Below are 15646 nucleotides of genomic sequence, written 5' to 3'. Positions count from 1 at the left end.
TGATGCCATATATTTCTTAAGTCTGTTAGTCAAATATTTAGATAAGATCTTAAAATCAACACATATCAGTGATACCGGACGCCAATTCTTCAGAGACCCAAGATCTCCCTTTTTTGGGATCAATGTTAAGTTCAAGTTCAAGTTCAAGTTGAGCTTTATTGTCATTCTGCTACATGTGTGGAACGAAAATGTCGTGTCTCGCAGGACCACGGTGCTACATACTAGTTAGACATGAGATACACATACAGCAATGCAAATATAGGAAAAAACAAAAAAACAAAAAACACAATAGGGCTATACAACAGTTTAACCATCTGACTATACATATACTATAAATACTATAACTACTATACCTAGTTGACTACACGTACACAAACTGAGACTGTACAAGAACTTTACATAAATACTGTACATGAAATAGTGCTAAAGAGTTATTTGTACATGAAATTGTGCAGGAAATATATATTTTTTACATTAATTTGTTCAGAAGAGAGATTTTGTGGGAAGCAGCGCATAGTGCAAAAGAGTTAGTAGTGCAATGCTCCAGTAAACATTATTTTGTAGTGCAATATTCAAGTAAACATATATTATCTTATTGAGTCTTTGTTGCAGGAGTGTTTATAGAAAGTGTCTAGTGTGCATACAGTGGGACGAGTGCGTTACTACAGGTGGTTTGTATAGCCCACTCACCTGTGTGTAGCACACCCAGAATTGCACTTAGGAGAAATTTGTCAATAGTTATTTATAGTTGGGGGCTGAGGTGTTCATGGTTTCAGAGCGGGGCAGGAGATTGGAGTTAAGAGCTCTCACAGCCTGGGGAAAGAAGCTGTTGAGCAATCTGACAGAACGAGCTTTGATACTCCGGTACCTTTTCCTGATGGCAGGAGCTGGAAGAGGTTGTGGGAGGGGTGGGTGGGGTCCTTCACGATGCTGGAGGCCTTGCTGGAGCATCGTGCAAGGAAAATGTCCAGGATGGAGGGAAGAGGGGCACCGATGATCTTTGCGGCAGTGTTCACTGTCCGTTGTAGGGTCTTGCGGTCAGCAGCACTGCAGTTCCCATACCAGACAGTGATGCAGCTGGTCAGCACACTCTCAATGGTGCCCCTGTAAAAGGTGGTGAGGATGGGTGGAGGGAGACTTGCCCTTTTTAGCCGACGGAGAAAGTAGAGGCGCTGTTGTCCCTTCTTGTTGAGTGACGAGACGTTGGTGGTCCAGGTGAGATCCTTTGTGATGTGCACCCCCAGGAATTTAGTGCTACCGACTCTCTCCACGGTTGAGCCGTCGATGGTCAGTGGGGGGTGGTCAACAGAGTTTCTCCTGAAGTCCATCACAACCTCTTTTGTCTTACCCACATTGAGGGACAGGTTGTTAGCACCACACCATTCAGCCAGCTGTGCCACTTCCTCTCTGTAGTGCGTTTCATCGTTGTTGCTGATGAAGCCTACCACAGTTGTGTCATCAGCAAACTTGATGATGTGGTTGGAGCTGGACTTGGCAGTGCAGTCGTGGGTCAGCAGCGTGAAGAGCAGCGGGCTGAGCACACAGCCTTGTGGGGCCCCTGTGCTCAGCGTGGTAGTGCTCGAGGTGTTGCGGCCGATACAGACTGACTGAGGTCTTGCAGTTAAAAAGTCCAGGATCCAATTACAGAGGGAGGTGTTAATGCCCAGCAGGTTTAGTTTGTGGATGAGCTGTTGTGGGATTATTGTATTGAATGCTGAGCTGAAGTCGATGAACAGCATTCTTACATAGGAGTCTTTCTGTTCCAGGTGAGTAAGAGCTAGGTGGAGAGTGGTGGATATTGCATCGTCCGTGGAACGGTTTGAACGATATGCAAACTGGAATGGGTCCAGCGTGCTTGGGAGACTGGACTTGATGTGATGCATGACTAACCTCTCAAAGCACTTCATCATGATTGGGGTCAGTGCTATGGGACGATAGTCATTCAGACAGGACACATGTGACTTCTTTGGTACTGGGATTATGGAGGTGGATTTGAGACACGTGGGGACGACTGCCTGGCTCAGCGAGATGTTGAAAATGTCTGTTAAGACATTCATCAGCTGTGCAGCACAGTCTCAGTACACGCCCAGGTATGTTGTCAGGGCCCGCAGCCTTCGTGGGTTAATCCTGGATAGGGTCTTCCTTACATCGGCTGGGGAGAGACAGAGTACCTGGTCGTTTGGAGATGTGGGTAGTTTCTGTGCAGGTGTGTTGTTCTGTATCTCAAATCGTGAGTAGAAGTGGTTGAGTGCCTCTGGTAGGGATGTGTCATCGTCACTGGCCTGTGGCGGGGCGTTGTAGTCAGTGATGGTCTGAATGGCTTGCCACAGGGTCCGAGTGTCTTTACTGTCGCTGAAGTTGTTGTTGATTTTTTTAGCATACTGATGTTTTGCCTTCTTGATGCCATGAGACAGATTGGCTCTTGCTGTTTTGAGGGCTGCTTTATCTCCTGATCTGAATGCTTCATCTCTGGTCTTTAGCAGCCTACGAACCTCTGCTGTCATCCATATGCTTCTGGTTGGCACGTGTGGTGATGGTCTTGGTGACTGTCACATCATCTATGCACTTTTTGATGTAAGCAGTCACAGTTTCAGTGTACTCCTGTAGGTCTGTGTGGTTGTTGTAGGTGGCCGCCTCTTTAAACATGTTCCAGTCTGTGTCCTGGAAGCAGTCCTGCAGTGCTGAGGTAGCATTTTCTGGCCATACCGTGATTTGCTTTTGAACCGGTTTGGTGAGTTTCAGAAGTGGTCTGTATGCTGGGATTAGCATAACAGAGATGTGGTCCGAGTACCCGAGGTGGGGGCGGGGTTCAGTTTTGTATGCGTTTTTCTCTATTGTATAAACAAAGTCCAGTGTGTTATTTCCCCTTGTTGCAAAGTTCACATGTTGGTAGAACTTTGGCAAAACTGTCTTTAAGTTTGCGTGGTTGAAGTCACCGGCTATGATGAAAAAGCCGTCGGGGTTATTTGTTTGTTGTTTGCTGATGGCGCTGTACAGTTCACCATTCTTTGTTGATATACACACACAAGCCACCGCCGCGAGTCTTACCAGACAGTGATGAATCTCTGTCCGCTCGGTAGCAGGTTAGCCCGTGCAGCTGAATGGTGGAGTCCGGGATGTTGTTCTTTAGCCATGTTTCAGTGAAAACAAACACACAACAATCCCTTGCCTCATGCTGTGTAGACCGACTGAGTTGAATTAAGTCCAGTTTGTTTTCCAGAGAGCGAACGTTTGAGAGCATGAGTGTTGGAAGAGCCGGTCTTGAGGGGTTAGCCCTTAGCCTGGCTCGTATACCTCCGCGCTTACCGCGCTTCCGTCCTCTCTCACACCGCTTGCGACGCCGCCTTGTGCGGGTAGCGTCAGTAGGCGAGGCCACGGTCTCGAGGTCCGACTCCAGCAGTAAACAAAGGCCTCGTAGCTTCTCAGTAGCCGCCGGCGAGAGTTGGTGTTTGTATGTGTTGTCGATATCCAAAAGGCTTTGGCGATCATAGATGTATCCCGGAGTGATCTCCCGATGAATTAGCGGTAAATTGACATTGTTTGGAGACGAACAGACGACATTAAAAGACATAAAAGCACCGTCTTTGGGACCCGGAGAAGCCGCTGCGTCTGAGCGCGCCGCCATCTTGGATTGATTTCCAAGGATTGATTAAAATTGGATTGATTAAAATTGCTCTTCGACAACTCAAAAGGAAGAGTCCCTTGATTAATGCATTCAAGAAAAACTTCTTATAAATCCTGCCCCAGTAGATTCCAAAAAGATTTGAAAAATTCTGCAGAAAACCCATCCAATCCAGGTGACTTCCCAGAACACATTTCCTGAACAGCTTGTGAAATCTCTTCAAAAGCCTGTCCAACTCGTGTTCTTCTTCCGTTAATTTGGATAGGTCACATAAAAGTTAATCAGTTTCTGTATCATCACATAATTCCGAACAGTATAAATCCTCATAAAAAGAAAGAGCATAAGATTGAATTTCCCGTTGATCTGTTATCACACCGCCACCTGGTATTATCAACTGATGAAAACTCTTCTGTTCCCTTGGCTTTTTTTCAAGACCAAAGAAGAATGATGTAGGAGCATCCATGTCGTTCAGCTGTGCAAATCTGGTCCTTAGAAGGGCTGTTTTTCCTCGTTCTTCCAATAAATTCTTTAAAAGGAGTTTATCATTTGCAATAGAGTCAATAAAAGTTGAATTATTGTGGGTACAGTCACTACTTTGCCCAAGGATATCTTGTTCAAGGGACTTCATTCTTGCTTTGAGCATTCCAGCACTATGTGCAGTGTACTGCTGGCAAAAAGACTTGATTTATGCTTTACCAACATCCCACCATTGACTCAATAACTGAAAATTACATCTCTCCAAGCTTTCCAGAAAAGTTTAAAGGAATGAATAAAAGTACAGTCCTGCAATAATCTATTATTAAAGCGCCAATGTGATTTATAGGATTTAGAAAGAGAAACAGAAACTTACAATAGACACATAGTGATGATCTGACAGAAAAGATGGTGAAATCGAATTACTAAAAAATCTACCCCTATTACCCTTTTCGACATAAAAGCGATCAAGCCTAACTCCTGAAATATTAGAATTAGTTTTTAACCATGTGTACTGTCCGACTCCAGGAAAGGACTCCCTCCACACATCAACTAAATTGTGTTCATTAATTAATTTCTTTAAACTCTCGGCAGAAGAATGGTGAGGTTCATCATGATTCCTATCCAAAAATGAATTAACAGTACAATTAAAATCTCCACCAAGTACAACAACATTTCCTTGAGGACACTTCAATAAAGCATCAGAAAGTGTTTTTAAAAAAGAGATGCGTTCTTGTGTTCCTATGAAATCCATACCAATACATATTATGTTAGTAATGAATGCATATACACTTGCCTATACATATAAACTTGACGCATGCATACACCTATAGACACTCGCTTATACATATAAACTCGATCCATGCATATAGTTTATGGGCGTCTGAAGCAAAATAAATGTGGGTGGGCTCCCCCAGAAAAAATAATTACTGCAGTATATGCCATTTTCTATAGTCTGGTGCCTTTTAAATAATGGAGTGTCTACACAAAGTGCAAATAGGCCGCCTTGTCGGCAGGGGTTATTTACCTCTGCTCACTATCGTAACAATATTACAAAAGACAGCTATTTCTATGCAATTCCAGTGGCGTAAGTGGTAAAGCGTGTACCGCAGTGTTTTTGATGCAACAGATTCGCTGTTTCCCGCAACGACGGTCTCAGATCCACCGCTCGCCACACTGCGATCATTAGTGCATTCATTAGTGTTCAGTGAACACTCTCACGCATTCTCAGCATTACTAAATTGTATAATCTTTACCTGCCAAAGTCAATTTCGCGGAAACGTCTAATTGTTGAAATTCAGCATTCAAAATCACAGCAGTTTGGCGTCTAAAAGACATAACATGTTTTAATTCTGGTTTCTTAACACCAAGAGGAATCATTTTAATCGGCATCATAATTTTACCATAGCGGCTAAGCAATCTCACAAGTGAATCATTTGAAATGAACGAGGCAAATTAGAGAGAGTTAACCTCTTTGAAGGGCTCAACAGCGGCAAAACAGACAAGAAAATGTCACCAACAGATAAGCCAACTTCCACTAAATGGTGAACCATAGACTCTTCCCTCACAAACACAATGACAGCTTTGTTCATTCTAGATGCCGATAGAATATTCAGAGCACCTATTTCGCTACTAATAGCGGCCAAACAGTCTTCAACAGTGATTGATTCATCCGGTAAACATTTACACCCATTTTGAGCTGGTAAGGTAGCAAACCCATCAGAGTCTGCCGGCATTTTCACAACCCCCAACTGATTACAAATGGCAACAAACTAAACCACACTAACTTATTCAAAGTAAGAAAAAGAAAAAGAATGAAACAAGCAGGCTGCCACTCGCTCAAACACTCACACACTCCTCACAGCCGATCCGCACATGCGCGCACACACACAGAGAAAGAGCGAGAGAGAGAGAGAACATTTCAGCTTTTAATTATTTTTTTTTTTCTGTTGTGTTTGTTGCACACGTTGATGCCTTGATTACAGGGGTAGGGGGCTCCCATATAAAGCACTGAGGCTTCCCCAAATTCAAATTCAGATGCAGTGTGTTTTCCTTGGTGGGTTTGAACAAAACCAAAACTAGAAAAAGTTTGGCTCTGGATGGAACGCTATTATCATGACAGTGCTTTATGTGGGAGTCCTCTAGGCATCAAAATGTGCAACAAACATTTACAACAGAAAAAAAGAAACATAAGCTGAAATGTGTTCTCTCTCTCTCTCTCTCTCTCTCTCACACACACACAGTTTGACATACATACTGCTGTTCAGTTGGCTCATTTGGGGCAAAATTTATTTTTATTTTTGATACATTTGTATTTTTAAATACATACATCTTTTTATTTCATTAGAATGAATTTGTCTTTCATCAGATTTACCAAATGTTATAACTTCTATTTGTGCTGGTCAATTATGAACAATAGGTAAAATTGAACTGCTAGCAAAAACTTGGGTGCTGCAAATATTTGAGTTGCTCCTCCCCTTTGACTTGCCCCTCCCCTTTGAGTGACCCCTCCCCTTTGTGCGGCCCCACCCCTAATCTCACTCCAAACTTTCGCAATAACTTGAGAGCCCTGAATTAACCGGATTAAAATGTCAATAACAAACAATAACTAGGGCAGCACTGAAATTTTGGCGAGAATGATTCTGGTTTTATTACTTTCAGCGTAAACAGTGACTGTATTGACAGTATCAAGGTCACGTCATTTGAGGCTTGTGCAGCCTGTCTGACTCATGGAGAAATCAAAACTAATAGGCACAACCACCACATAAAGAAACAAACATGAACAAACAATGCGGTAGAAAAAAAAGATAAACATTCTATGTAATATATTATATAGGTAAGCAACATCACATGACCAAGAGTGATGTTTTCCTGACTATCAGCACGATTGCAAATGTGACACTGATTTTATACAACATTAGTTCAATAAGCAAGTAGTTAATATTAACTGACTTACACTTTAGACACGTTATTGACCATTTTTGCTACATTTCACTAACAAAATAGTTCTAAGCAAAGCCACAGCAGAACAGTTGCGCATCTCTGAGCAAAACACAATAGTGTTTTGTTACTGAATGATTCAGTGTTTTTGAACGAATCGAGTGAGTCAATGATTCAGTGAGCCATTTATAAAGACAGTCATTTGCTTCATTTATTGTGAATCAGCTGTTTGAACAAATCAGTTGAATCAATGACTCCTCATTAACAGAGCGACTTGCCGCCACCGACTGGTGGTTTGGTTTCATATTTAAAAGTATCACTGCATTTTTCCAACATTTTATATTTGTATGTTAAAAAAGTTGATCTTATATCATTATTTATGCATTAGCAATTTTACTGAGTAAATGCATTTATGGAACCTCTACTCTTCATTAAACAGTCTAAATGGCATTTTCAATGCAGCTTCTGTGTTTCCTCTGCAGTGGAAAGATGGGAGTGTGTTGATACTCATTTCATAAGTCTACAGTGTCTTATTATTCTAACAATGTATTGATACAATTTAAGAATTTGACGTAAATGATGACAGGTACATTTAATAAGTTTAGGAAAATATTGCCCTTCATAAAGTTAAAAAGTGTCTTACTAATCAATTTAAGGCAAATATAAAAAATATGCTGATTAAAGTAAATACCTAATAGAGCACTGATGAGACTATTGCTTCAAAATAAATTACATTTACGCCAAAAAAATGAAGCAGCAGATTTTTTCACCTGGACAAGTAACTTTTTTACTCTTAACTGTCAACTTGTTGACACATCCGTTGGCAAATCAACAGTGACAGTTTCAGTTTCAACATAAATTTGAAAGACAAGCCTGACACACGCCGTGGCATCCTGTCAGTCGTAGCTTCTTTGTACGATCCCTTGGGGTTTGTGGCTCCATTCGTTTTGAGCGGGAAGTGTATTTTGCAGGAGTTGTGTGGCAGAAGTATTGGATGGGATGACTTACTTCCAGAAGATTTGTACCCACAGTGGGAGGAATGGAAGATGGGTCTTCAAAGATTGAGAGAAGTCTCAGTTCCAAGGTGTTACTATCCACGGGATTTTGGCAAGATTGTCAGAATAGAATCGCATTACTTTTCAGACACCAGTAGTATAGGATACGGTGCATGTTCTTACCTGAGATATAAAATAGAGTCCATTGCAGTCTAAACATGGCTAAGGCTAAAGTTGCTCCATCAAAAGTCACAAGTATGCCTCGTTTGGAACTTTCAGTTGCTGTGACTGCTGTTAGATTGAGTGTTCTCCTGAAATCAGAGCTCCATATTGAGATTGATGAAGAGTTTTTTTGGACCGATTCTCAAGTTGTACTTTCAAATATCAACAATGAAGCACGAAGGTTCCATGTGTTCATGGCCAACCCGAGTCCAGTTGATAAGAGAGAACACCAATCTAAACCGGTGGCACTATGTTGATACGTCAGAAAACCCGGCTGACTATGCCTCTAGGGGACTTCGTGCATCTGATATCTTGTCAACAAATTGGTTGTCAGGTCCCGAATTCTTGTGGAAAGAAGAAATCTATGAAGAATCCATTCTAACTATTGACTTACTGGTCGGAGATCCAGAAGTTAAAGCTGTTAAGGTTTTTGTTACAAGAAGTAATGACTGTAGAAACTCTTGATCGTCTGTGTAGGAAACTTTTTTCGTCGAAGCAGAGACCAGGAGACGTTGGGATATCTTTCATACAGAAGTTACTCTTTATTGAGAACTCGCTGTGTGTTGCTGCAGTCATCCAAGTCTAACTAAAGCAGTGATACATTGTAGTTTATATACATTTAGGGGGCAGTGCTTAGGAATGGAAACAAAGCACCTGGGTGACGACCTTAAACAAAGCATGCAAATTAAGTATTCAGGTATAGCAACCTTCCCCATTTAACCACTCCTAATCCAATCAGCATAACTGACCAAAGATTGGGGCAGGGACACCAAGAGTCATTACAAACAAAAGGTGAGAGTCTCCGAGAGTGGCTCATTTGACTTACAATAAGAGAACAGGAACTGGCAGGAACCTCTTGCTACATACTTTGTATAACAGAATCGTTCATCTGATGTCATCATCTTCACCATAAATGCTAAATACAATGTATATAACTTCTTCAGTTTATATACTGTTACATTGGAACCTAGATTTAACATTTTATAAATTTGTAATCCAACAGTTCCCCCTTTGAGAGTTCTAATAACTCTCACAAAATACAAATTTAGACACTTAAAAGCTCATTCTTGTAACTTGTGATCGTTACAGGCACATAGCACTTGCTCTGTGTTGATTGTCTGTAGTGACGAACAGCATGCTGACACAGAAACAAACATTCAGCTAGGGTCCGTGAAGTTCTTTTCTGGTTGGAACTGTCTTGTCCTCGTGATGGGTGTGGGTCATTTGTTGAATGAAACACTTGATACTAACAGGTTTCCAACCATGAAGAATTATCTTCAGTCATCTGGTGTAATTTTGCTGAAAGATCAAGAATGTCTTGATCATGTTGATGGATGACTGAAGTTCTCGTATGTGATTCTCTGCGTTGTGTATTTAAAAAAAAAAAAATTCTTTGTTCTGTCTTCCGTGACAGTTGGCTCGGCAGTGGGTCTAGTTGTCTTTTAGAGGTTGTGGCTTCATACGCAGGTGAGGAGGTCGGCGCATATGGGTCTTGGGACAGCCATCAAGTGGTATCTGCACAGAGTAAGAAAGAAACCAAAAGACGACAGAGCAGTATTTGTTGTAAAAGACTGCAAACACTAGGGTTGTATCCTTTGTTCGGTCCGAGTTTGCTATTGTTGATCCTTCTTTCCCCGTTTCTTAATTCCCGTGACACCTAAAAAACAGTGAGGTGAGGATGGACTAGTGGATGGGGAAGGCCTATGAGGGAATCTTCACCGCAGGGTTGGCCCCCGAAGCCTGTTGCATTCGGTTCTTCCCTGGGCTCCTCACTGGTCCATGTGTCCTATCCTATGCCTGTAGGTGGTGTGCAAACTTTAGTGTGCGACATCTCCATCCTCTAATGGAACATTAGTCATAACAAACATCATAACCCAGAGAGGATAGGTGAGTGACTGGAGTGTGCTGTAGTATAGCTTTGAAGGCTGTGAGTGTACTTAACTAGCATTCTCTCAATGGAAGGAAGTGACAGTAACCTTCCTGTAGTTTTATTTACAAAGAATCTTTCAGCTTTGTTGTACATTACTGGGGAAATTAAGCACTCACAGCCCTAACAGTTAACACCTGAGCAAACTGCTCCAACAGTTCGGTGAAGTGGGGAGGGGCTGCTTCAGAGTACTAAGTAGACTGAGTAGGAGCTGAGTAAAGCTGTTAATTTCTCCTAATGTCTTTTTGCTTTTCCTACACTCTTTCATCCAGTGTCCAGGTTTACCACAGTAATGACAACTGCCCTCCTTCTTAGGACATTTACGTTTCTGTCGGTTCTCTGTGTTGAACTTAAAGGATGCTGCTGCAGTCTTTACTCTGGCTTTAACATCAGAGTCTCTTTCCCAAGTAGCTAACCTGTCCAAGCTGTTTTGCAAGCTCCCAGTGGACCATGTTAGATCTAAGAACGGCATAGCCGATCTGTACTCTGATAAAAGGCCATCAAACCATGTTCGAACTAGTGGTCCTTTGTCATCAAGCACACTATCAGGATCATCCACTATTCCACTGTAAGTTACAGCTGACTGACAAAACCTTTCAGTGTATTCACTCACAGTTTCTTCTTTCCTTTGCACACAGTTAGTGATTCTGGACCAGTCTATTTTGGGTCCCATGATATTCTTTAGAATTTTCAAAACATCTTCTCTCAAATCGCCTTTATTGGCATGTTGTAGTTCAGAAGTAACAGCAGACTCAAAACTGTTGAATTCAGATTCAGTTAGAATTTGTGACATCAGCTGTGTGACTTCTGCTAACAACATGTCGTAGAAACACATTTTGCTGATCAATGCTCTTCTAAATTCAGAAAAATCTGTGCGTGCTGAGGGTAAGCTCTGGGATAGTCTCTCTATATCTTTAGGTCCAAGCACTTTGGCAACAGTTTGTATTTGGACAACAGAAGAGTTGGGAGGAACACTTTCAATTCCCTCAATTCCCTGAGATCTTCTCCTAGCGCCACATACCTTCACTGAATCTACAGGCACATCAGTTACTGATTGGATGGGTACATCTGTTTCAAAGAAAGCTTGTAAGTCAGGATAATTGTTATCCGGCTGATTAACTTCTTCCACATCAGTTTTTGCTGAAGCTTTGTTGCGGTTCAATTTCTTAGTAAAAGAGGATATTCTAGCACGGAGCTCTTTGTTCTGTTCCTCTAGCTCTGAGTTACGCTGAGACTGTTGTGTAGCTAGCGCTAAACCAAATTCTCTGTGGCAGCAGATAATGCCTTTCACATTGTTCTTGCGAATACATGCCCCTAATACATTTTTACACTCATCTACAGACCAAGTCTTGTCTGGATGGATCTCGTATTTCTCAGTTAGTCCTTGTCTAACTTTCTCAGTGACTATTAGGTTCATTTGCACTACTAACAGTGATTTGAATTCGCTATCTGACCACAAAGGAGTCGCGAGACCACCTTTTTCAATTGTGGGGACCAGTCTAGCATTGTTTCTAAACATTTTGTGAGTTTCTTTGTTATCACACAATCAAAAACACTAAAACGTCTCTGATCAACAGAGGGTACGCTTGTTAACACAGATCAACTATTGTTAACCTTCCCTGGCAAAGCAGAGGATAACACAAATTACTAGCACTTTACACTAATCTTCCCTGCCGAAACAGAGTAACCAATTCTTCTCTGACGAAACAGAGGGTAACACATATTAGCACGTAATGCTAAACTTCCCTGCCTGAACAGAGGATAACCAATTCTTCCCTGCCGGAACAGAGGATAACAAATATTAGCACATAATGCTAATCTTCCCTGCCTGAACAGAGGATAACCTTCATCTCTAAAAAGACCTTTTTAGAGGATAACTTGGTTAACCAAACCCTTCAGCTGTCTGTTAACTCTTCTCTGATGGCGCAGAGGATAACAAATTTGTACTGGTCTTAAAGGTTCTTTTGGATAGAGTGACACTCACCAACCCTTGGTGTACAGAAAGATTCAGTCTGGAATGAAGTCAGATCTTTGTTGAACTTGAAGCTTCAGTTTGGATTCAGGTGAGGAGCTCTATCCGGGTCACGGCACCAAAACTGTAGGAAACTTTTTTCGTCGAAGCAGAGACCAGAAGACGTTGGGATATCTTTCATACAGAAGTTACTCTTTATTGAGAACTCGCTGTGCGTCGCTGCAGTCATCCAAGTCTAACTAAAGCAGTGATACATTGTAGTTTATATACATTTAGGGGGCAGTGCTTAGAAATTGAAACAAAGCACCTGGGTGACGACCTTAAAGCATGCAAATGAAGTATTCAGGTATAGCAACCTTCCCCATTTAACCACTCCTAATCCAATCAGCATAACTGCCCAAAGATTGGGGCAGGGGCACCAAGAGTCATTACAAACAAAAGGTGAGAGTCTCTGAGAGTGGCTCATTTGACTTACAATAAGAGAACAGGAACTGGCAGGAACCTCTTGCTACATACTTTGTATAACAGAATCGTTCATCTGATGCCATCATCTTCACCATAAATGCTAAATACAATGTATATAACTTCTTCAGTTTATATACTGTTACATTGGAACCTAGATTTAACATTTTATAAATTTGTAATCCAACATCTGTCAAGGTTTTCATCTTGGACAACACTTCTTAAGGTAGTCGCAAGAATTAAGAGACTGAGACTGGAGACTGGAGATCAGAGCAAATGGCTTTTGGATTCTTGGCTGCAACAAGTTGGTGGCTAAGTTGATAAATAGTTGTGTGCAATGCAGGAAAGTGAGGCGGCCAGTTGAAGAACAGCGTATGGCTGAGCTCCCTAAAGAGCGAGTTGAAGCATCCGCTACATTTACATATTGCGGAATGGATTGTTTTGGACCTTTCATTGTCAAAAGGAATCGTAAAGAGTACAAAAGGTACGGTCTGATATTCACCTGTTTTTATTCTCGAGCTGTCCATCTGGAAATGTTGGAAGATCTTTCAACAGACTCTTTTATTAACACCCTGCAGTGTTTTATTAGTCTAAGAGGAGCTGTGTGCCAACTCTATTGTGATCAAGATAGGAATTTCATCGGAGCCAGAAATGAACTAACGGAAGCACTTGAACAATGTAATAACCAGGCTTTGCAGAAGTTTTTGGCTGAGAAACAGTGTGAGTTTGTTTTCAGTTCTCCATCAGCAAGTCACGCTGGCGGTGTTTGGGAGTGTCAGATACGTACCATTCGAAATGTATTGAACGTTACCTTGGCTCAAAGCTTGGGAAGACTTGATGATGCTTCTCTCAGAACACTCTTTTATGAGGCCATGTCCATTGTTAATAGTCGTCCTTTAACAGTAGACGGAATAAATGATCCTAGTTCCCTTGAGCCTTTAACACCTAATCATCTGATTCAAATGAAGTCAAAGGTTGCTCTTCCTCCTCCAGGGGAATTTGTGAGGGAAGATGTGTATGGTACCAAACGATGGCGCTGTATTCAGTATCTGATTGAACAATTTTGGAGTCGGTGGAAGAGAGAGTATCTTCTGAACATCTCCATGCGGCAGAAGTGGCATGTGGTACGGTGTAATCTCAAGGTGAATGATGTAGTCATGATAAAGGAAGACCTCTCTCCGAGAAATCAATGGCAGCTGGAACGAATATTGGAAACAACTGTGGACAGTGATGGATTAGTGCGAAGAGTGAAAGTGCGATTTATTGGGGTTGTATTTATCATGTTATGATTGGTGGGAGTGTAAGGGACCATTTGAAATATTGTAATTATGTTCCTAGTATACGAAGTATGGATGAGTTGTGTTATTAAATACTGAATATGTTTGTGTAATTTAATTTGTGATTTGACAGATTTTTTGTGTTTTGAATGTTTTTTGCACCCTGTGTGTTTATGTATTGAAACCGGAAATCATGAATATTTGTCTTGAAATTGTCCTTCTTGGACACCGTAGTGATCAGGTGGACTAATAAGGTTAATAAGATGGCAGGTGGATGTGAGACGCTGATTGTTTGAGCCTATATTGTTTTAATGTGGATTTTATACTTCGTATCACTTTGAAATGAATTCGACGCACGTCTGATGATGACGAAAGGATTATCATATTTGATTTGCATTCCTTGGTGAGCGTGGCGAGGTATGTTGATTGTAATTAAAGAAATACTTGAACGTTTGTTGTGTAATGTAATCGATTGTGATGTTTATTTATGCAATTCAACGTTTACGAGTCTATGCTTGAATTATGAATCTTGTTATTTGTATGTGTTAAAACAGTTTTCACGGTGCTGTGGGGTGATGTGAGTCGCTTCAAGGTGTACGGAATAAAGATGCTGTTTGAATACATCACGTTGTCGTCGTGGTGAATTTAAGGAAACCTCACGCATCAGTCGAGGCTCTCGGATCCAAGGGACTGCTACATTGTCAACAGTGAGAACACAGAAACAGAAAATTCTGTGTTTGGTGGGGAAGCATTGTGTCATGAATAACGGAAACTTCTGTGTTTGGCGGGGAAAGAGTTAATCATGAAAAGTGTTCATTAGCATTAGTATTAGATAGCATTAGATTTAGATCTACTTCCGTTGCAACAAAGGTTGCAGCACTTAATTTCAATCAAAAGTTGTTTCGGGACTAACAAAGAATTTGTTGATTTTTGAATCTTATTACAGTTTTATAATTATTATTATCATTATTATTATTATAGTACAATGATCCCTTATATGTCAAAAGACCAAGTATAATGTGATCTCAATTCATAAACCCCTTTAAATACTGTCACAAACTAATATTTTTTGTCATATTTGTTACCATTTTAGTCACAGTCTGGAACCCAGCTAAAATTAATCTTTAAAAGATTAGAATGAATGTGAAGGATTTTCCCTGTACTCACATTCTCCATGAAATTGGGCTTGAATCCATCTGGTTGCCGTCTCATGTCAAGTTGCTCTCTATGGCGCATCATGTCCTCCTCACGTCTACGTCTCTCTTCCTCATGCCTAAGCATATATAACTCACATTTAGTTAAACTGCAAATGCTCAGAATCCACTCATGGTTATAATTAGATTTCCAAAAGAAAGAAAGTATTTTATTTATTTTTTTAAAAATGCTGATGACCAATGAAACACATCATCACAGTCTTTGAAAAGGGTCCATTCAGCTAAAGCCATAGCTGGGTGCCATAGCCAGGGTTTGAGTGAGGTCTGGGGTGGGGTTAAGAATTGTGCTATAAAAACCCCTACAAACACAATTCATTATATACACTAACTCTATAAATGTGACAGAGGTGTAGATGTTTTTGAAAGATGTTTTCTCTGTTTTGGAGGGATGAACACTGTTAAATTATAACATTTATTGCATCAAAATGTGTTAATTTTTTACTATAGTTTAGGGGTGGATAATTTTATCAGTCATTTATTAATCATGCAACAATACATATTACTGTTATAGTTTTCATTAATAATCATTGCTATATAGATG

At 40.9% G+C, this 15646-nt stretch overlaps 1 protein-coding gene across 4 annotated transcripts in view; it reads right to left on the bottom strand.

Moving 5' to 3' along the window:
- Positions 1 to 15646, bottom strand: part of pspc1 (paraspeckle component 1) — a 159443-nt gene that overhangs the window by 20899 nt on the left and 122898 nt on the right. For all 4 annotated transcript variants that reach the window (XM_058773817.1, XM_058773811.1, XM_058773826.1 and 1 more), the window contains exon 6: positions 15059 to 15164. In XM_058773817.1, the coding sequence (XP_058629800.1) occupies positions 15059 to 15164 (106 nt within the window). The remainder of the gene's footprint in view (positions 1 to 15058; positions 15165 to 15646) is intronic.

The sequence above is a fragment of the Onychostoma macrolepis genome, chromosome 01 (assembly GCF_012432095.1).
Source record: "Onychostoma macrolepis isolate SWU-2019 chromosome 01, ASM1243209v1, whole genome shotgun sequence".
In the NCBI taxonomy this organism is placed as follows: Eukaryota; Metazoa; Chordata; class Actinopteri; order Cypriniformes; family Cyprinidae; genus Onychostoma; species Onychostoma macrolepis.
The sequence above is the reverse complement of the archived record's forward strand: the minus strand, read 5'-3'. Positions and strand labels throughout refer to the sequence as shown.